Genomic DNA, 23,488 nt, shown 5'->3' with positions numbered 1-23,488 from the left:
GAACATAGCAGATGTATGTAGTCTAGTATGAAGATGATTCTTGCAGAAACTCAAGAGAGAACTCAAGCTCTCGAAATGTCTCAACTAAGCTTCTTTAATTTATGCGCGTTGTACTCAACGTCAACTTCTACACAAGTATTTTAAACCCTAGCATCTATACTCCTACCGGAGTAAAACTCAACTCAAATACTCAACTGTCGATATCGATACTAAAGCTCCATTAATATTAATATTAATATATGATTGCGCAATGCAAAGAATATACTCTACTTTGTGTTAATAATATTATTATTATCAAGATCAGTTTTCCAGATTTCGACACACTTTCAATCTTAGATTGTTTGGTCTGACTGTGCGATGCATGCTAACATACAGATTTTCGATCGGATGCACGTTTTTTGTAAAATCCTCCTTAATTTTCGCTGTTTTTCCCCCCTATTAAGAATGAATGGGAAGCAAAAGTGCACGGCCATCCACTGTACTTATGCTTGAACGATTTGCACCATTGACACAATCACTTTCACCCATAACTGTAAACACCTTCTCAACCACTTAACAACACCTTATGAACCACTATGGATACCACCACGGCTACACTTTAGCTAGCCTAAAACCTAGCAACCACTTAGCAACAGCATAGCCACCGCTGCCACCACCACAGATACCTTTGTAACTTTTTAGCAGCCAGTTAGCAACACCACAGCAACCACCATGGACGTCATGACAACACCTTGGCAGCCAGTTAGCAACACCATAGCAACCACTCGGCAACATCATACCATCACATGTGCAACCATCCTGCATTTTCCTCATCAAATACATTTTTAATAATATTGATATTAGGTTTTTTTTATATTTAACAGAATTATAGTGTAATATTAATCACTCTTATTGTTGGGGTTGTGTTAAAGTCACACTATGAGGCTGAATTATTCCACAGAGCAAAACAAATATACACAAATACACACAATTTAATCGCATTCCCATTGACTTTATTTACAGTGGATAATATCTGGTCTCTAAATGATCCTACATTTCTGTGAAATCCAACGTTTCCCCACTAAAGACAGCAGTTGGTCATCCAGTATCATGAAGATGAGTCACTGTCTTATCTTTATTGATTTTATGCCGAATTGTAGCGTATTTCTGAAAAAAAAAACTAGAATCAGTCTGGTGCAGGTGCTTTTTTAATTATATCATAAATATAACAGCTGTATTTCCATCCCTGATCATGCTGGCTTTAACCCACTATAACCGTGTCACTTTTTAGAGTTTTCAGACTAAAATATCTCCAAATAAGCAACATTTTACTCTAAACAGCAGCTAATGTCACTAGCCTAATAACTAATAGACTGGAGCTGCTGCAGGTTTTGTTCATTTGCTCATTAACTCCTGGTATTTTCTCACACACAAATGCTCGGCATGTGCTGATTAAACTGATCAAACTGGCTAAATTACAGATGGCACCTTAACTCCAGCCCTCGGCATGCTGCCTTTACTCCCAATACAAGTAACCAATTCAAGTTTCTACACTAAAATAACTCAAAACAAACAAATGTTAGTTAAAGCAGCAGCGAGTAATTTTTTCTAACTGATACTGAGCCTGAATACTTAACATGATACTGAATATGCAACAGTAATGTGCCTCATGTTAAAGGTGTCCTTCCGCTGAAATCTACTTTTTCTTGTTTTTTTTGTGAAATACAACTTTCCTCAGCCTCCATTGTCTGCAGTAGCTATTATTAAAGGAAAGGCCTCAGAAATACGAGTTGATCAGGAAAAGCACTGTGTCTACGTCAACCCGTGAATTAATATTCATGGCCCCTCCCACAGACAGAGCTGAAGCCACGTAGTCAGGCACATCTCGTCAGATAGGAGCTAAATAACAGCACTAGGAACAGTTTAGAAAGTTCGTTCCTGCGTTATTTGTGCAAATAACACATCAGTGTTCTGGGCTTTTCCCAGTAATTCAGAGCTAAGGAACAAATGGTTAGAATTTGTCTATGGAACACCAGCAGCGAAGTACAATTGATATAGGAAGGTGTATGTTTAAAACAGTTCTGTTCTGTACACTAGTTCAAAGTAACTACCCACCTCTGTGTGTTTACGTAGTTTTACATAGGATCTCCGGTGGATTTTGCATTTTACAGAGACTCCAAGACTATGTCAGTGGCTGAACTGCACTTAGCAGGGCTTCATTATACATGTTGTAAAGTAACATGACATTGTAAAGACTGTTACTAGTGTAAAAATGTCTTTATTTTAAAACGTCTCTAACTGTTGTTCGTCTCGCTGCCTTCGGTTGTCGCAGTGCCAAAATTCTTTCGTTTCTGAACCCCCCCTCCACTCCTCCACTGGACTAAAGCAGCGTTATAAACAGCTCACATGTTTAAATGAATGAGAAAATGATGGAATGAGACCTTTAAATGTTAATCAAACATCCACCAGCTCTGTGATGTCGTCATGGAGGAGTGGAATAGGATTTTAGGGGCAACCTGTGAAGCTCTAGTCAACTCCAAAACCAAGAGAATAAAGGCAGTGTTGGAAAGTAATTACGGACAAAAATGAATAAATATAAAAAAAATAATTTTGGGCACAATTTTGTCGCCAGCAGTTCAGGCATTAATGGCTGTGTGTATATTTGGATTTAATTTGACGGAATAACTAAAGGTTAAGAATGTGAGGAGTGAGGAGTAAGGAGCGTACCCACTTTTGTACTTTTGTGAGATATACTGTATCTTCTGCACAATGAAATGAAGAGAAAAGTTATTTGGACTGGAAATGAAATAAATAAAGGTTGATTGATGACATCTGTGCACTACTGTATATTGCCTGAAAGTGTGTTAGCGGTGTGGGACTCGGCGGTTGGTTCTATCACTGTACGCTCTAAATGAAGCTCCCTATCGGAGATAACCCCGTTAGCAGACGGCAGAGCGGCCTAACCTCTGAACGCCATCCATCTTTCTAGGAATCGTCGGAGCTGAAATGAAACGGCGAGGACGTTCTGATCATATGCATGATGTGATGTCTGAGCAAATCTGTACATGCCACTTCCTCTGCAGCCTTTTCCCCAGGGCGAGGAAAGGAGATCGAGAAGAGTGAAATAGAGGGAGAGAAAGAAAGACAGAAGGGGAGGAAGAAAAAAAGGAAAGAAAGAGAGAGAGAGTAAGTGTCCCCCTTGGCTGGTTTATTCATAGAAAAGTGTGTGGCGGGGAGGGGGATTTGAACCCGGCCCAGTTCCGTAGCGCCGGCGCCGGCCGGAACGTGACTGATAGATGATATTAAATGAACTGACCTTTTCAGGAGGCATCGCTAATCTAGTCACACGAAACGGCAATTTATGAAGGGGGAAATGTTCATTTAGCAGCAATGAGCGAGTATCAATCAACCTGACAGCTGCTTGCAAGGGAGAAAGGATCTACTGGAAGGAGGGGGGGGGGAAGAAACAGATTAAGGAGGCAACAGGGAGCGAGGAAGTGAGCAAATGAGCGAGGGAAGAAAGAGGTGATAAGGGAGGAGGGATAGAGACAGAGGGACCATACAAAATAAATGAGCGGGAGGCATGGAGAGCAAAAGAACGAGAGGAGAAACAGCAGTCGTGTTTTTCTGGCAGGAAACCAAATTCTCAATCTATCCCAAACGTAGATGATCAGCCAAGACATTTCCAGTGTTGAAGTCCAAGCAACAAACAGTGGAGGCTTTTCCAGTTAGCATCCTGTTTAAATACGAAGAGCTGGCTTCTCTGACCTGCTTTATAGATTATATTATTAATATATTATAGAACAATGAGAGATCAAATAAACAATATTATTATTATATAAAAAAAAGTTTGAGCATGAATGGTTTAACGGTTTAAGATCATGCCACAGCATCACAATCAGACTTTGACTAGGCCACTCCAAAACCTTGGCTTTTTTTTTTTTTTTTTTTTAACATTCTGCTCATTCATTGTCCTGCTGCAGAACCCAAGTATGAGCTAAAGGTAAAAAAAAATCTCCTTTCAGGATTTTACTCTTTCCACATACGGCAAGGATGGTTTGGATTGCATTTTTCCTTAAAATAAATAAAACAATCATTGCTTTTTGTATTAACTCAGGTTACATTGGTCTGATATTAAAGTTTGTGTGATAATCAGACACTGTACATATTTTGTACATATTTGTTTCTAACTCAAGACTAATAATAACCCCTTATTTTAATTAGATGCAACAGTTGATGGTGGATTACGACATACAGTGGCTTGCAATCAACTCATTTCAGAAGTCCCTTAATCAGTTAATAGAGTCCAACTGTGTGTAATTTAGTCTCAGTATAAATATAACAACCTCTTCTCTAAAGGCCTCAGTGGTTTGCTAGAGAACGCTAGTGAACGAACAGCATTATGACCAAGACCAAGGAACTTAGCAGATAGGTCAGAGATAAAGTTGTAAAAACATATCCCAAGCTTTAAGTATCCCAAAGAGCACTGTTTAATCTATCATCCAAAACTAGTAAAACTAGTAAAAGTATCTAACAACTGCGAACCTACCCAGACATTACCGACTACCCAAGAGTGCCCTGGTCAGAAAAGAAGCCAATAGGCCCATGGTCACTGTGGAAGAGCTGCAGAAATTCACAGCTCTGGAGGGAGAATCTGTCCACAGGACAACTGTAAGTCGTGCACTCCACAAATCTAGCCTTTTTTGAAGAGTGGAAAGAAGAAAATTGTTGTTTAAAGAAGGACATAAGAAAAGCTATGGACAGATAAGACCTAAAGGTTAAGCGCTAGGTGTGGCGGGAAAGTAACACTGCTCATCAACTTGAACACACCATCCTTAATGTGAAACATGGTGGTGGCAGCATCATGCTGTAGGGATGCTTTTCTTTTTTTTTTCAGCAGGGACAGGGAAGCTGATCAGAGTTGATTTGGAAGATGGATGGAGATAAATACAGGGCAGTCCTGGAAGAAAAACAGTTAGAGGCTGTTTTGCAAAGAAGAATTAACAAAAATCTCAGTCTTTGAGTTCCACTCCACAATTATGTGCTACTTTGTGTTGGTCCATCACTTAAAATCTCAATAAAATCCATTAAAGTTTGTGGTTGTAAGGTGACAAAATGTGTTTAAAAGCTAAAGGGGTATGAATACATTTGTAAGCCACTGTATAAATTTGCTACAGATATATTTTAGTCAGGATCTGAGTATATGTGAGATGTGTGATTATAAACAGTGTAGATTTAAACAGTGTTTAAGTTTATGCTTTATAACGGAGTAGAAGCTCCAGTACATGTTAGCTACATTATTCCTCATAGCTCCGGCAGAAAAAAGAAAGGAGCAAAGTTCAGGCAGCAGAACACGTCTTGGCTGACTGACTACATTTGGGCTAAGGGGGAAAACGATTCCTTTAAGTGGGCTTCCTCTCAGGGATAAAGAAGCTGGAAGATGGAGTGTGTGATGAAGGCGTCTGAGTGTAAAAGCTCAGGGGTAGCTTATTACAGAGCCCTGCTGTTGTGTGCTAATATTTTATAAACCTGAGAGGAGAAGGAGACAAACAGCATCAATCACGGACGGCTAGGGGCCTCATTTGCGGCCGAATTAAATCAAAGCTCTGACCCTGCCGCCCTTCAACGGCGGCAGCACAAACCTGAGCTGGAAACCTGAGCTTTATTGAGCCCCAGCTTATTAGTCAAAACTTTTTCCCGCTAATAACACAGCCTTTGATTAATGCGTTGGCCGCGACGGTCAGCTAACGGTGCCCAAATCTCCAAAACACAGCTGTAATGCACCTAAGTGCAGCGCGCATTAGGACTGGATGATGCTCTTAAAAAAGAGCGGGGCAATATTTTATGGTTTTGTGATAGAAATATATAGAAAAGTAGCAACATTAAAAAAAAAAAAACAACAACGACAAAAAAAAAAATCAAATAGAGCTCGGAAAAAAAATAAGAGACCACTTCTCACAGATTTTGAATCAGTTTTTCAAAATATGCCCCATTAAAACCCATTCTAGCCTGTTTGGACTGCACAAAATTGGAATAGCCAGGCTATTCAACAAAGGTTTTGCTACACTAAAATCAATTTCACACTGGGGTTCTCCTTTAAGGACCAAAGGAGGTGGTCTTGATCTGGATCTGCTGAACCACAGTCTGGTTCTTTTGCAGTAGGGAAGCACTTTTCTGTATGGTTTGGACTTTCAGACCATTGCAGGAAGTTGAGACAGTCTTTAAACAAACCAAATAAAAAAGAAAGAATTGGTGTTGTGCCAAAATCTGACTCTCCTTGGCTTGCTTGATTCAAATATTTGCTTGGGCTAGTGACTCCTGTATCAACTGTAACTGTAGATTGCTTCTAAACATGCTTCTAAACAGAAATAAAAGAAATCTTTATGTACCGTATTTTTCACACTGTAAGGTGCACTTAAAATCCTTTATTTTCCCAAAAAATGCGGCCTTATAATCTGGTGCACCTTATGCATACATTTTAATAGTCATGTTGTAAGAAGCAGTAAAGCCACTCTGAAGTGAAGTACAGAGTTATACAGGAGTTTCAGTTTAGTTCTCCATTAGCATTAGCCGCTAACCTCTATTTCCCCGTTGAGATGGGATTATTATTGGCCTGTAGCCTGATCCTAACCCCGGCTAGCATAGACAGAAGCGTTTTTAGAAGAGAAATCTGTGTAGGTTTACATCCAGCGCTCGTTTTATTATTTTTTTATTACAGTTTTGTTTACTTAGCTAATTTTTACCCCCCACACCACCACCCAGCAGCGAGACCTGCTGAATTAGAGGTTCCTTACAGTGTCTCTTAAAATGCGCCTTAATAATCCAGTGCAAATTCTAATAGAAACGTAGAATTCGGCACAACAGCTTGATGGAAAAGCAACATGCCAAACTGAGAACATTCTACAATACAAACCAATTGTGAATGCGAAGTATAGAAATGTATGTAGTATGTAGTAAAGTTCTTTATTCTGTTCAATAAACACACAAAACTCGGTGTGAAATCCGGTCTGAACTTTCAGGGGTACAAAAAAAAAAAAAAAGCATTTAAACACAGATTTGAGATGGGAAAGTGTAAGCTGTTATCATTTTTTCATTTTTCTAGCCTACACTTACTGAAAATCATTTAAATTCAACTTGATTTTCCCATGACTCAGAAACCTGACACAGTTTACATAGCCACATACAGGTTTAAACTCAAAACAGAAAAAAAAACAAGATCTGCTTTTCTAAAACAGTCGCTCTCGACGTGCTGCATCTGCATTAACATGCATTAGTGGCATGATGGAGCAAATCAGAATAACAGAGTTGTTATCGTTGCGCTTTTGTTCTGGAAACCGCAATGCAAAATCCATTTACAGAGCTTTTTGTCTGAACCGCACGACGTATATCTAATTTTCCTTGAGTGCGTTGTAATTACGCTGAATGGAGGCATTGTGAAGAGGCCTCTAGGAGATGTTTCTGGAGAGATCTCATGGTGGAGGACTCTTCTAGAACAAAACGCTGCTCCATAATTTGCCCTTTCTTTGTACCAAACAATAGAAGTGTTGATAAAGATATCCTCGTAGCATGTTAGCATCGCGAAGAGGGCTCCGTGCCCAATCAGCTTCTCCTGTTCTGTACCGCGGGGAGGAGACGTGTCAGAATACGGCCGAGCGCAGCCTTGCACTACAATAGGCTTCGGGAGGGATGGCTTTAAATAGACTTTCTGAGCCAGGCTTTCATGGAAACAATTGAAATCAAATACTCTTTTCTTGAACCCCATGCTGCATTTGTTTATACTGCTGAAAAGTGAGACTGTCCTTACATCTTAAAATAGTTATGTTCTACAAGAAAGAACATTATTTTAATAATTAAACTGATCTTCACTTAGCTTGGCAGACCTGGGAATTGAACCCACAACCCTGTAAACCATAACCAAGCCCCCACTACTCCACTGCCCAGCCTGTTTGGACCTCACAGAACCTCAATCAACAATCCAAAAATATTGCACAAAATGAGTAGTGATTAAAATGATTTAAACTTCTGCAGAATGTGACCTCATGATGTCAAACCTGTAAAATGTATGTTTACATTTCTTTCTATTGTACCGTTGTTTTGACAAAAGTTTATATTCCATTAAAAAATTATTGTGACTCATACAAAAGGGATCACAGTAAAAGTATAGTGTCTGTATCAGTGTATCTTTGCTATCGTAACAACAGGAAAAGTATGGGTAACCTATGGGTACATTTTGGGCGTAATGTGAAATAAAGCAATCAGTGTGTCACTTTTTTTATAAACTATAACATTTTATGCCTGCTCTCTTTTACCACAATTAACTAGAATTTCCCCTCGGGGATCAATAAAGTATCTGTCTGTCTGTCTGTCTGTCTGTCTATCTATCTATCTATCTATCATAAAAACAAAAAAAGATTCCACCAAGATAACTTACATTTTTCCAGTGCGTCCATAGCGGCACCCATCTCAGCTTGCTGGATGCTGTTTGGATGAAAGAAACAAAAAATTAAATGTATAGCAAAAAAAAAGGAAAAATAGCAAGACAAAGAAAAAAAGAGAGACCGTTACAGACAGAGGGGAAAACGAGTCACAGAAGAATGAAAAAGTACAAATGTGACAAAGAAGACAGTCAGACAGACAGAGGGGAAAAGAGTAATAGAGAAGGTTAAAGAAAGCACAAAAGTGACAAAAAGACAGTCAGACAGACAGACAGACAGACAGACAGAGAGAAAGCACAAAAGTGACAGAAGAAAGAGACAGACAGACTGACAGACAGAGGGGAAAAGAGAAACAGAGAAAAATAAAGGAAGCACATAAGTAACCGAAAGAAAAGAGACAGACAGAAAGACATACAAACAAACAGACAGAGGGGAAAATAATAACAGAGAAGATTAAACAAAGCACAAAAGTGACAAAAAGACAGTGAGTGGAAGAGGGGAGCAGAGGAACAGAGGAAAATAAAGAAAGTACAAAAGTAACAGAAAGAAGAGAGACAGACAGACAGAGGGGAAAAAGAAGAACAAAGGAAAATGAAGAAAGTACAAAAAAACAGAAAGTAGAGAGACAGTCAGACAAAGACAGACAGACAAACAGAGGGGAAAAGAGTAACAGAAGATTAAAGAAATTACAAAAGTAACAGAGAGAAAGAAGAGAGACAGAACAGTGAAGAATATAGAAAGCACAACAGTGGCAGAGGGCCACTGTTGAGACAGACAGACAGTCAAACAGAGGGGAAAATAGTAAGACATAAAGAAGACACAAAAGTGACAGAAAGAAAAGCGAGACAGTCAGACAGACAATCAGATGGGGAAAGAGTAATAGAAGAACAAAGAAAACACCAAAGTGACAGAGAGAAAGAAGACAGTCAGAAAGAGCATCTTTAACATATTGAGTAAAGCAGTGTGCTGGGATTGGCGGACGGGGCGGGAGAGGGGGATTAAAGGAAAGTGTTGGCTGAAGCTGTTTTTCTGGTAGTGGCGTTATTGAGCGACGCTACGCTATCTGTGAAAAGGTAAAGCTTTGGGGCTGCTGAACCTGAGAGTGTTGTTTATGCAGTCTCTCCAGTAGCTTACTGTGCATATCCATTCTGCATTATGCGATCACAGCACGAATGCAGCCGCAGCTTAGCGTCGAGTAAATACATAAACAGCTGAGGATGGGTGAAAAAGAAAGAGAAAGAAAGGAAGAGAGAGAGAGAGAGAGAGAGTTATCGCTAGCTTAAAGCCAAGAAGATTTCAAACCGGCCCAGCAGGAAGAAAATTCAAATTCTAAAGAGTGTAAAGGATACAGAGATCGGATTCGAGGTCTGATTTATATAATCTTTCTTCCGCTGGATCACCCTGTTCCTCCAGACCCTCTGTTCTGTGTCTCAAAAGTCTCTTTAACTCCCTCCTTTCCTTTCTTCACGCTCCTTTTACCAGAGCTATGACTAGTCTACTAAATTTAAATCTCTCTCTTGATCTGATTCAGCTTTAAAAAGGGTTTAAGAGGATGAGTCTCATTCATTTCATTTACAAACTTATTTATAAACCCTGCTTTCTTCTGTAACTGAGGATCCATAGTGTTATATTGTTATAAGGCAGATTAAAAGACTAGATAGGTTGAGGGGTTGTCACAATAGAGGAAACTGGAATTAGAGGAGCTGAGGGACATAACGAGAGTCCAGCTGTGATTCTGTTTAGAACCACCTGTAGCCCAGCAAACGTCTGTCCAACCCAGACTTCAGAATGCAAAAGGTTTACTGATGCTGACTTTGCCGACTCAAAAACAAAGAAAAAAACACTCTGAATTTCTAAGCAGGTCTTGAAAAAAACAAGAGACCAGTTAAAAATGATGAGTTTCTTTGATTTTACCAAATTAAAAAGCTCTGGAATATAATCAAGAGGAAGATGCCAAGACGCATGAAAACTGTGATTAAAACCAGGGTTATTTCACCAAATATTGATTTCTGAACTCTTAAGACTGTCTTTATGAATATGAAATTGTTTTCTTTGTATTATTTGAGGTCTGAAAGCTCTGCATCTTTTTCGTTTTTTCAGCCATTTCTCATTTTCTGCAAATAAATGCTCTAAATGACGATATTTTTATTTGGAATTTGGGAGAAATGTTGTCCGTAGTTTATAGAATAAAAAACTATGTTAGTTTTACTCAAACATATACCTATAAATAGCAAAATCAGAGAAACTGATTCAGAAACTGAAGTGGTCTTTTAATTTTTTCCAGAGCTGTTTATTGCATATGCATACATGCACTAGTTGTATGATGGTGCATATCAAACTTAAGAGTGTATGAGGATACGGATCGGATTTGGGGTTTGATTTATCTTTCGTATTCTGTCCCAAAGGTGTCTTTAACTCCCTCGTGTCCTTTCTTTGAGCGTCCACAGTGTTGAGTGAGAAAGCGAGTGAGTGTGATAGAGAGAGCGTGCGCAGGCGAGCAAGAGAGAGCGTGCGAGCAGAAGAGAAAGCGCACGATTGAGAGAGCGCGCAAGTGAGAGAGAGAGCATGAGAGAGAGAGCATTAATGAGCGAAAAAGAGTGCGACTGAGAGAGAGAGAGAAAGCGCGAGAGAGAGAGAGCGCGAGAGAGAGAGAGCACGAGTGAGTGACAAAAAATAAAAAGAGAGAGAGTGAGAGAGAAAGAAAGAGAGACAGAGAAGGGGCGAGCGAGGAAGACACATGCATAGTGAGAAATAGAGCATCCTGATTGGCCTCTCCCTATTCCTAGTTGGCCAGTGAGGTCTTAGTGTGGGTGGGACTTGCGCAGGACAGAGCAGGAGAGAAAGACGTGCGTACATTTCAACACAAACACAAATAACATCTGACTCCACAATACTCAAAATTATGTTATAGTAACTATATATATATATAAAACATAATAACGTCCATATATAACAAAATAATATATATATAACAAAATAATATATCTAACAAAATAACATCCAGCCTGTGCAAATGTTTCCTATTATATACTTTGTACTGCACAGTTGATCTAGGGCCCTAAACATTTAACAGTCAATGTGCAGTAAAATATGGATTGGATTGGGAGCCTTTGCATTAGGAGGTGCAGATATAGGGCATGGCAAAAAGTGACTAATCGACTAATCGACTAATCAAAGAAAAAAAAAATTGCATCAGATTAGTCGACTACTAAAATAGTCACTATATGTAGTCGTAAAAAAAAAAAAAAAATGCACATTAACAAAACTGTCTGTCTAAACCAGACCGTAGATTTTGTCTCATTATAACATCACCCCACTTTTTCTCTATTAACTTCTATCTGATGTTTTTTTTTTTATATCAGTTAAGCTGCGTTGTAATACAAAAGCATGGCAAAGGCAAATGAATGAGTGTTTATGTACCTGGGTCCTTTTCCGCAGCCGATGCGCTCCCCTTTAAAGTACACAGCCACAGTGTAGGTACGAGCGTGGGACGGACCCACTGTCTGCAGCGTTCTGAAAAACAAAGCAAAATGAATCAAATTAAGCTTTGAACCAGTAAAGCTGGAGAAAGATTGAGAGAGTGGTAACGGCAGGTACACACTGATTACCAGAGGCTCAGGGTTAGAGGAGGAGAAAAGAACGAGGAAGACAAAAGACACAAAGAGAAATATTGATGAGCGGAGAGATGGAGGGAGCAGGTGACAAAAAGAGGGAGTTCAAGGAAGAGGAGAGTGGGAATAAAAGACTAAAAAGGTACAGAGAAGCAGCTTTCGGAGGTTCAAGGACATTGGTGGTTTCTAAAGCAGAGATAGAGGGAGAGTTAAATAAATTAAATAATAATTTTTGTTCATTTTTGGCTGAAGAAATGCTCCTACAACATTTTACACAGTTGTAATTCTTTAAGCATAATCAAGTCACAGAGCTCGGGAACACTTTAAAAGAGTAAACAAAAGCATCCAGAGCCAGACGAAAAAACGCTCGCTGCGTTAAAACTTAATGATCCCGACTCGTTAGGCGGCGTTCTTAAAGATCAGCTGGGAAAAAGATGTACATGTAAACAAACAAACGAGCGAAAATGTTAGAATTGTTAGCGCATTAGCGAGAATAAACACACTGCAGACTCAAAGAGCATGAATAATTAAGGCGGGTATTTGCTTATTTCATGATCTGGATGTATATTTAATGCACTATGACCATTTATGGCGCGGTATGAATATTTTAACCCCCTTTTCAAAGCTGCATTAGATTAGAACTGACTTTAGGTTCTTATTAAATTACTGTATATTGTCTGGCTCCTCAGTTCTTTCACAAGAGAACCAACAGTGAAAGCATTACAGACTGCGAAAGTTGCATAAGCAATTACTCAACTGTATCGCTTTAGTCGAAGTCAGAAATGTGCCGAGTGTAAGGGACATAAAATTACCCATAGACAAGTTTGGAAGGAATTTGAATGGAAAGTTAAGATGAGATATTTTAGGACTCCCCTCATTTCATCAAAATAGGGAGACACATTAGATAAATGTTGGAGGGGCTGTGGTTTGGTAGGAGACCATACACACATATTTTGGGATTGCCCAAAATTATCAGAATATTGGAAAAATATACAAAATAAAATAAACAAATGCTTAAATATAGAACTGCCATTAGAACCATCATGCTTTATTTTAGGAATTATTCCAGAGGAAGTAACAGATAGAAACCAGATATTAATAGCAAGAATTCTTCTTTTGATTGCTAAGAAAATGATTACAATCTCCTGGCTAAAGCCACAGCCCCCCTCAATACAACAGCAGAGGGAAAGGGTTAAGGATTTGTATTTAATGGAAGAAATAACTGCAAACCTACAACTAAAAACAGATTTTTTTGGACAAAATGGTGTCCAGTTTTTTTTTTTTACATTTTTTCTGTTAGCATACACATACTGTGTTTTTTTTTTGTTTTGTTTTGTTACCCATGGACTGTTGAGTAAGACATTATACCTATATTATACCTGTATTATTTTGTAATTATTTTGCACTTGAAAGAAAATAAATAAATAAATAAAGTAAAAAAAAAAAAGAAAAGAAATGTGCCGAGTGAAAATTAAACTGCAGTGAACAAACAGACACAGACACACAATACTAGTGCATCTCAAAAACAAAAAAGAAAATAGGATATCATTGAAAAGTTACTTTATTTTAGTAATTTACTTAAAATATGTGAAACTCATATATATTATAGAGATGTATTACACACAGAGTGATCTATTTTAAAGCACCAATATGTAACTAATTTTCAGTAGTAAATGATAGAATGATGTATAAAAGGATGTATCATCAGATATTAAGGGAACCTATTGAGTGAAAGCACTGGCAGCTCTTGTCAGCAGGGCTTCAGCAGTACGTTCCTATTTTAAGTGTTCACTCCGTCCCGGAGTTTTGTGTCAGTTTTGTCCTCTGTCTCCACCTGCTGCTCCTTCCTCAACACTTACTCCACCCCCGAGGTTGCCAACAGCACCCACACTACACTAAAGTGATCGGTGCAGCAGCAAAGGAGCTAAAGCTAGCTAGCAGAGCTGCTTCAGTGAAACCTCAGCTGCTACACAGCTTAAAAAGTCTCAGCATGTCTCAAAAAAGCTCAGTGACCAAAGCAGGAATATAACAAGAGTGAATATTGAGCAGTGAGTTTGAAAGTTGGAGCTCAAAAAAAGACTACAAGACTGACCCAGAGCTGCTACTTTTCTCCTGAACAGGTAAGTTAAGCTAACTGGCTATAGCTAATTTAGTCAGGTAATTTATCACCATCACTAGATGTGCTTACGAGGAACTGGTGTTTAAATTAAATGAAAAAAAAAGAGTGTTCACATTCATATCAGTGGTCTGTGTGCAGCTGGGATTAAAATGCAGAGGGTATCTGAGAGAAATAGATCGGTTAGCAAGGTTAGCTAACTAACGCAGCTAACGCAGTCATGCTACACACACTAACCTGAAATGCAATCAGTCACAACAGAGGAGCAGCTGTGTCACATCTGATTAATACAGAGGCAGTTATGAGTTCTCCAGAATATACGCCAGAAACTAATATTAGTCTCTATAGTGACTCAGTTTATCTCTAAATGTGTTTATATACTAAGTGATTTGTTTTTGTCCAAAACGATTAATGATAAACGTTACTTAAGGCCATCCCTAGCAACTATCTATCTCTTTAGCTGTTTAGCAGTCAATATAATGTTATATACAGGTTTTAGAAAAGTCTCTTTTTTATTCTCTGTCTCTCCTACCAGTCTAAACTGGCTTTGCTAAGCTAAACAGTAAATTACTAGGACCTATAATGTAGTAACTTCACTGCAGCTCTGGGGTGTATATTTTTGTAAGCAGTGGGATTTTTCAGGTATAACAGGCTTGGCTTAGGCTAAAGCAGCTAGCGGTGCATGAGGCTAGTTTAGCTAGCTACGGATAAAGTTCACATGAGCCGGTTTATAACATGACTTTCTTGCCATGGTAGAAGTTACTGAACACATCTTTCACTGGATTGTGGAGATTCAGCCTGGCCCAACTTGGCAACCCGATGTAGCACTGTGGCTGGGGAGGGGTGGGCGGAGCAGACTACTCTCTGTGGACCGCTCCAGCTAGTTCGCACTCTAGCTCTATTTTCCTAAAGAATGTACCTTTAAGTGATGATTATGGCTTACAGCCAATTAAAAAAATAATAATAAAAAAATCAGTGTCTAAGAAAATTTGAATATTATATAAGACAAGTTGGTACTTTTGGCAGTGTGGGCAGTGTACCAAGTCCTGTTGGAAAATGAAATCCGCACCTCCATAAAAGTTGCCAGCGAATGGTAGATTTCTGATTGTGGAAACTTCACACTAGACCTCAAGCAGTTTGGACTGTGAGTTTCTCCACTCTTCCTCCAGACTCTGGTCTCTTGATTTCCAAATAAAATGTAAAATTTACTGATGGTCAGTCAGTGATGGTTTGGAGAGTCATGTCATCTGCTGGTGTTGATCCACTGTGTTTCATCAAATCCAAAGTCAGTGCAGTGTTTTGCCCGGAAATCTTACAGCACTTCAACTTGGAGTGGATTTCATTTTCCAGCAGGACTTGGCACACTGCCCACACTGCCAAAAGTACCAATTGCTCTTATATAATATTGTAATTTTCTGAGATACTGATTTTTGGGTTTTCATTGTAAGCTGTAAGCTATAATCATGTCAGGTATGGGCTCAAGAGACATCTAGGCATTGCCACAAGAAAGTGCGTAAAAAGTTTCGGCTGCTAACCTATAAAATGTCTTGTACTCAGGACTTACATACAGTACAGTATATCATTATGTCCACACAAATAAATATTCATTTCATACCAACATCTCCTCGATGGTGTGGTATTATTACTATTTTTCTGTCACAGAATGTCTGCGCTTAACGTACACGTCTGTTTCTGACTTCAACACTTGCTCAGATTTAAGTGTTTTTCAAAAACAGAGTGATGCAGAGACGCACGTTCTCCAAACATTCATCATCACTGCGCCCTTGATGGCTATTGACTGTGTTGGTTGTCAAGTCTGAGATAGCATCTGTAGTTTGTGCGCACGCACGCACACACACACACACACACACACACACACACACACACACACACACACACACACACACACACACACACACACACACACACACACACACACACACACACACACACCTTTCTTTTTCTTATTGGACAGGCATGTTTGTGGCTGCTAGGCTGCGTCACACTGTGAGACGGATCTTCTTGCCAATCTTCTGCCCACCACGCAGTAAGAGCAGAATGTGGATGTGCCAGTTTGTTTTTGTCACTATCAAATGTCTTCTACTCCTCGGTCTGTGTGTGTGTGTGTGTGTGTGTGTGTGTGTGTGTGTGTGCGTGCGTGCGTGTGTCAGAATACAAGTGTTCGAGTGCATCTTTTCTAAATCTCTCCCAGCCAAGCCATCAAGCCAGAACCTCAAGAGCTGTTACTCCATGCAGAGTCTGTGCCAAAAATATACCTCTATTACCTCTAATCATCTCAATCAAATCCAAAATTAAACACTATACACTAATGTAACGCTTGTTTAAATTGTTATCATGACACTGCTCTCAGCAATCCTGACATCTCAGAAAGATACAATATATATAATATAAAGGGGTTTTATGTTTTTTGGATACAATCCAGATTAGCACCCGAACATCCCTTTTAGACAGCTTCCTCCTATGTCCACAGTTAATCCTGTTGGATGTGGTTGGTCCTTCTTGGTGGTATGCTGATATTACCCTGGATACCGTGGCTCTTGATGCATCACAAAGCTGTCTTGGTCACAGATGCGCCAGCAAGACGTGCACCAACAATTTGTTCTCTTTTGAACTCTGGTATGTCACCCATAATGTTCTGTACTCTGCAAAATTTTTGAGGAGCTGAACCAGGAAAGAGTGCCGATTCATATCTGGGCACACAGTCATACACACAAACATACAAATACATATTTACACACACGCACACACACACACACACACACACACACACACACACACACACAATCTGGACAATTTAGAGTATCCAATTTACCTGATCTCCATGTTTTTGGACTGGAGGAAACCCATGCAGACATAGGGAGAACATGAAAACTCCAACCAGATAGGGACTTGAACCCAAGACCCCAGCGCAGGGAGGCGTGTTAATTCCTAAGTTGCCAGTTTTAGTCAAAATAAGAATATATATAAGACAACATTAACGGAGGTCTGGAGTAAAGAGAACGTTCCTTCTTGAATATCTGACCCAATTTTCCATTTAATTTGTTATGTCATGGTTCTGTGTTTCAGAATGAAATAGATTTTAGATTTAATTAAGACTTTGTTCAGGGAAACAAACAGGTAAACAACTCTCAAACAGAGCATTCCAGCAAATGAAGCATTTAAGTTCAGCAGCACTGATATAACTCATGAATAATTACTGGGGAAAAAGAACTTCTGAAACATTTCCGGAGAAAGAAGTGTTCTGACCCAATCATCACAGGACTCTGAGGTGTTTTGAATTCATTATTAAGCTCCCAGAATGGAAACAGCAGTCAAAGGGGTGTCATCTCTCTCTGTTAAAGTTGAAAATGTGCTTTTTTTTACCCTTCTTGATTTCAGCATGCTTTATTCTATTCATAAGTTATCAAATAGCTACAAAGACGTTTCCTTTATGTTTTTACAAACCAGAAGATAATAATGATGATAAATTATAATAAGAAGAAAAAGGTGATGAGAAATTCTTAGGCAATCATTACTGCTTAACATTATTAATCATTATGTATTAATTATTATTATTAAAAATAACCTTAAGTACCGTATTTTTCGCACTATAAGACACACCGGATTAATATAAGGCATCTATAAACATCTATTTTCTGGTCTATTTTCATATATAAGGCGCACTGGATTCTGGATTACAAGGCGCATTTTTAAAAGAGACCCTATAATCTGTAGGGGTGGGGGGCTTTACTTAACTTAGCTAACTAAGTTAAGTAAAGCTAAGCTAAGTAAACAAAACTGTAATAAAAAGACCTTCGTTTAAAGTCAAATGAGCGCTGGATGTTAATCTACACAGATTTCTCACCTGAAAACTGTTTATTTGGGTGAGTAAAGCGTTTCTGTTTATTTAAAGTAATACAACTGTTTTATACCTTGTTTTAACACGGTAAATACGCAGGCAACAGTCCGATATACTCCCCTCTGAACGATGAAAGAGCTAGCCCTTAGCACGGTTAGCGGTTAAAGCTAATGCTGCTCCAGCAGTGCTAGCCGGGGTTACCCGCAGGCTACAGGCCGATAATACTCACATCCGAACGATGAAAGAGCTAGCCCTTAGCACGGTTAGCGGGTAAAGCTAATGCTGCTCCAGCAGTGCTAGCCGGGGTTACCCGCAGGCTACAGGCCGATAATACTCACATCCGAACGATGAAAGAGCTAGCCCTTAGCACGGTTAGCGGGTAAAGCTAATGCTGCTCCAGCAGTGCTAGCCGGGGTTACCCGCAGGCTACAGGCCGATAATACTCGCATCTGAATGGGGAAATAACGGTTAGCGGCTAATGCTACTCCAGCCTCAGTGGAGTGGCTTCACTGCTCCTTACAACCTGACTCGTAAAAATTCATACATTATGTGCACCGGACTATTAGGTGCACTGACAATTTTAAGTCTGCCTTATAGTGTGAAAAATATGATATTAAAAAATTATAATGTTTAACCAGCAACAGCTTATCTGCATAAAAATGACAAAGCCCTTAAAAGGCTCAGGAAAAAAAGGGACTGAAACTTGGAAGAACTAGTGAAATCTTCTTGTGTGGGAATGATTTTGAGCTAAAAACTTCATAAACATGTTTTGTATAGCTCATAGACCTATTCCTGTTCTAACTTATAAAAAAAAGTACAATACGTCCAATGGAAAATGAAAACTGTAATTGTAGTGAAGTTGCAGCAGTTTTCACTGTGTAGGTTTACTTCAGAAAAGGTGCGATGGTTTAACACAGTGTTAGGATATTGATCTGAGAATATAAATGTGCTCGTTCAGTGTTCTTCAGTGTGATTACTTCAGGAAGGGAAGGTCAATCTTTAAAGTTGCAACGAGAACAATGCCTGCACTGGTGCCTTTTACCCGCTCTGGCCAAGATCATTAAACGATTGGATTGTGGCTCTCGTGAGGTCTGTACAGGTTCGGGGGGCCAAGGGGTGAAGCCGACCCAAACACTCCAGCTTGCACCTATTGATCGTGGGATTGCTGGAGAAGGTGTTCAATTTTACACACTGGAGAAATTCTTCAGAACAGTAGGACGGAGGTGCACTTCGTCTTTATGCGTACAGGTGGGCAAAAGGGAAGACAACAGGTGCATTCTTTTTTTCTCTTAGCTGTGAGAAAGCTGTTAGATAAGCCTTTTGCACTCAGTGTACTCCATCAATTTACATTTCCTCATGCTTAGTTTATGCTACACTATTTTTGTTTTTTGCAGAAAGTCACCAAAAAAACTCTGCTCAAAGACAAATCGGCCATCACTCTGCACTTGTGTGGTGTGAACTGCAGGAACAAGAGCCCCGGACAGGTCTGACCAATATAAGAAAAGTGAATGTTCTTCTATGGTTTGCAGTGACACAAAAAAGAAAGAAAACAAAAAAAAAAAGGCTTAAAAAATAATTAGACTGCAAATCCAATGATTCTTTGCCACTAAAACAATATGTTCCATATTTGGGCAAAGAACCTGAGCTGAAACCTCCTCTTGGTCTTAATTACCATGTGTTCTCTCTCACAAGCTTTAACTGTATTCACTGTTTAGTTTGCTTGGTTGGTTTGTTCTCTTCTTTAAAGCTGATTTCCATCATGCGTGACGTGGCCAGAAGAACTCCAGCGAAAAGCGACCAGACACCCCAGTTTTTAGAATGAATATACAGTATTAGGATTAGCAGGGATGGTCGTTTCAGAACACTGGTACCATTAAACACAATATTTTATCCTATTTCCACTCAGAAATGCTTCTGCTTTCAGTTTAAAAACTAAATAATACAGACTGCCACTTTAAGCAGGACTAGTTTTGAGATACCCCTCGCTGCAGAACCACAAGTCCAGGGGGTGGGGCTGGATCTGATCCAACTCTTCCTACGTCGTGTTTTCATTGGTCTGAAGCAGATCGGACTCTTCCCCATCCGGTTTTACTCACTCGCCTAACCCTACCCCTACCCCTAACCCTAACCCTAACCTAACCTAAAAGAAGATATGGGTGGTCAGGAGGTCAGGCTCCACCCCTTGGATCAGATCCAGCCCCACCCCCTGGACTTGTGGTTCTGCAGCGAGGGGTACTTGCTAGTTTTGGGAACATAATTCGTTATGCCAACCCACTTAGAGCAACTAAAACAGTAGCATATAACTAGATGTCTGCTGTTGGTACCAATACACATGCAGGATGAGAAGTTATAATATCCTAGGGGTGGACAATCTGAACTTATGAATTAGCAGCACCTGTATTTATCCAGGACAACACAATGATCATAATGAATTATAATAGTACAAATATTTTGGGTGAGTGCATTTGCATTTGCATGCGCTTCATAATCCAATTACTGCAGAACATCAGAGTGTATTAGTAATATGATTAATGCCTTTACTAGACTTTGGGTAATCAGATCATGAGAAAACAAAGTAGTTTTGAATCATTTTGGCTTTTCAACCAAAAAAACAAACAAACAAATAAACCTCATAATTAATTATCAATGCTGTGTTTTTGTTGTGCTTTGCCCCTTTAAGCTTGGATAATTGGTTCTCAAACCACTGGCCAGTACTTTAACTAATCAGCTCATTTACAGCCCATTGCTTAGTTGTAGTCAGCATGGAAAAGCTGAAAAAGCACTAAAATGTGCACAGCTGTGGGCCTCCAGGATCAGAACTGAGAAACACTGGCTATGAGTATTCATCATACAAAAGTACCTACCAACTAGAGTGTACCATTTTAAAGGGGTTCTATGGTCTGTTTTCTTTTAGAATTTAAGGCACACTTAAAATCCTTTAATTTTCCCAAAATTCAACAGTGCGCCTTATAATCTGGTCCACCTTATGTATAAATTCTACCAGTCAGGTATTAAGGAGCAGTAAATCCACTCCACTGAAGTAGAGTACTATAAGGGTATAAGGGACTTTTCTATGAAGTTTCTCCAGAACTGAGGCTGGGTGCAGCAGCATTAGCATTAGCCGCTAACCCCAGTGCCGTTCAGAGGAGAGTATTTTTGACTGTAGTTTACTGTGTTAAAACAAGCTACTTGGGATGAACCGCTAGCTGATAGCACCCTGGGTTTTCAGAACACTCAGGGTTTCTCAGTCTAGCGCTATCAGGCGGCATTTACGTCCCGCCAGCTCTGCGGTTAGTGGCTAATGCTAATGCTGCTGCACCCAGCCTTAGTTCAGCTGGGAAAACTAGACAAAATACTGGAGATCTAAGCTTACTGTAAATAAACGAAAGCGCTTCACTCACCCAAATAAACAGTTTTCAGGAGAGAAATTTGTGTACATTAACATCCAGCGCTTATTTGACTTTGAAATAAATAAATATATATATTTTTTAACAATTAGAATCTTGTTTCTTAGGCGCTTCCCCATTAGAAGGGAAACATGGTAACACTCTTGCTCACTTCGATATAGGCAACCTTACTAGAGTCACTTAATGTGCCTTATAATCCGAAAAAAGCCCAGAAAATAGACATTCATTGATGGTGCACCTTACAGTAAAAAAAATTCCTGTAGAATCACAATATTACAAATAAGAGCAGGACATCATTTAACTTTGTGCAATTTGAGCACATCCCAAACAGCCCAACATATATATATATATATATATATATATATATATATATATATATATATATATATATATGATTGTTCCCATATCGCCCAGCACTATGATACGCTATGAAACCCAAAGGTTCAACTCAAAATTCTTTGTACTCTTATAAATAAAATAAAACAGTTGCCACTGTGCCCTCCTTAAAATCCATTATTATCCTAAATAAATAAATAAAAATACTATGATCCACATTTTTGGTCATACTGCCAGTTCCTGCTTCCAACACCCAAGACATCCTGGCTTAAATTCACAAGATGATACAGCAATAAACTACTGTTCCCATAAGAGATTAATATAAAGCCAACTGCTGTGCTCAGTTCATTACTGTCATTAGTAACTGTAGCAGTAAAGATAAGCTATAATCAGCACAATGCAGAGCAACTGAACGAGCGTAAATCTTGTTTTCTCCTGCAGTAACCCCATCTAAATATTACATGATGGGTTTAATTTGCATTCTATTAGTATAATTTGAATATATCTTTACCGATGTGACTCGAACACTGCAACAGATTTATTTGAGAGTCTGTGAATTTACGGATTGACTTCTTTAGAGGCGAAAGGCCAGTGCAACATTCTGCAGGCAAATGCAATTAGCTCAAGGCCTAATGGTCATTAAAAGGTAATTTAGTTACTAACAACGTTTGGTAAATGTCAGCTTTAACGCTATTTATTGAGGTTTTTTTTTTCAAGGTTGGATTGGACTGACTAAAAGGGAAAAAGCATGCAAACCAATTTATTATGAAATTAATGGAAGCTCTCGATTAGACTTTGTAGGTGTTACTGAGTCGCAATCCTTTTTATAAAGTAGCCCCTGGTTATTTAAACTGAGCTAAAAGCTAGCACTCCATAGCTCAAAGAGGTTTGAATCTTTCCTGAACTGTGTTTGTTTGATTAATTTTGGCAAATTAAAAACCATTGGAAAATAATCAAGTCATCAAACCAAGCTGAACTGCTTGAGTTATTTCTGCATCAGGAGTGCAGGCATAAAGTTATTCAAAAGCAGTGTGCAAGACTGGTGGAGGAGAACATGATGCCAAAAATGCATGAAAACTGTGATTAAAACCCAGGGTTATTCCATCAAATATTGATTGTATACCAATGTTATTCACATTAAATACTGAAAGGATAAATCAAGTGACCTTAGTGATTTAAATTGATTTATTTATATAGCCCGCACCTGCCTATAACACTGCACCTGAATAGAAGCAGCACCTTTAATTAAACAGGCTATCTACACAAATAAGCATGTGTGAAAAAAGTAGTGGCCTACAGCCCGGAAATTACGGTATCGTGAGATGCCCTGAGATTCCTACCACTAATGTCCACAGGTTTTCATACAGGACCGTTTTAAATGTTTACTGACTGTAGCCAATACTGTTCAAGCTAACACACAGAGAATAATCAGGAAAATCTCCTCCGAATCTCAGACAAAGTTTCTCCTGGTCGGACCCGAGCTGGTAACTTTACTTTACTTCATTAGTGCATGGAGTAATTATAGTTCCCTGACAGAGCCCCACTGAAGAACGTCTGAACGCCACGGCTTATCTGAACATCGCCGCGGAACAAATTAATCTCTTCATGCACAACATAATTAGCCAGATGACTTATTTAAAAAGAGATAACTATATTCTGTGCCACAGCATTTTAGCATTTTAGTTCTTCTTAAATAAGCTATTTTACAATATGAGTCCATTGACGACTTACTCCTGTCTTATGGA

General features: G+C 39.1%; 1 protein-coding gene across 2 annotated transcripts in view; it reads right to left on the bottom strand.

Annotated features, from left to right (window-relative positions):
- The window catches only part of drosha (drosha ribonuclease III), a 220,371-nt gene that overhangs the window by 12,876 nt on the left and 184,007 nt on the right, over nt 1-23,488 (bottom strand). For both annotated transcript variants that reach the window (XM_022666045.2, XM_022666046.2), the window contains exons 29-30: nt 11,835-11,927; nt 8,411-8,457 (exon numbers count right to left, since the gene is read on the bottom strand). In XM_022666045.2, coding sequence (XP_022521766.2) covers nt 8,411-8,457; nt 11,835-11,927 — 140 coding nt within the window. The remainder of the gene's footprint in view (nt 1-8,410; nt 8,458-11,834; nt 11,928-23,488) is intronic.

Source organism: Astyanax mexicanus, chromosome 15 (assembly GCF_023375975.1).
Source record: "Astyanax mexicanus isolate ESR-SI-001 chromosome 15, AstMex3_surface, whole genome shotgun sequence".
NCBI lineage: Eukaryota > Metazoa > Chordata > Actinopteri > Characiformes > Acestrorhamphidae > Astyanax > Astyanax mexicanus.
This window is presented reverse-complemented; position numbering and strand designations above follow the sequence as displayed.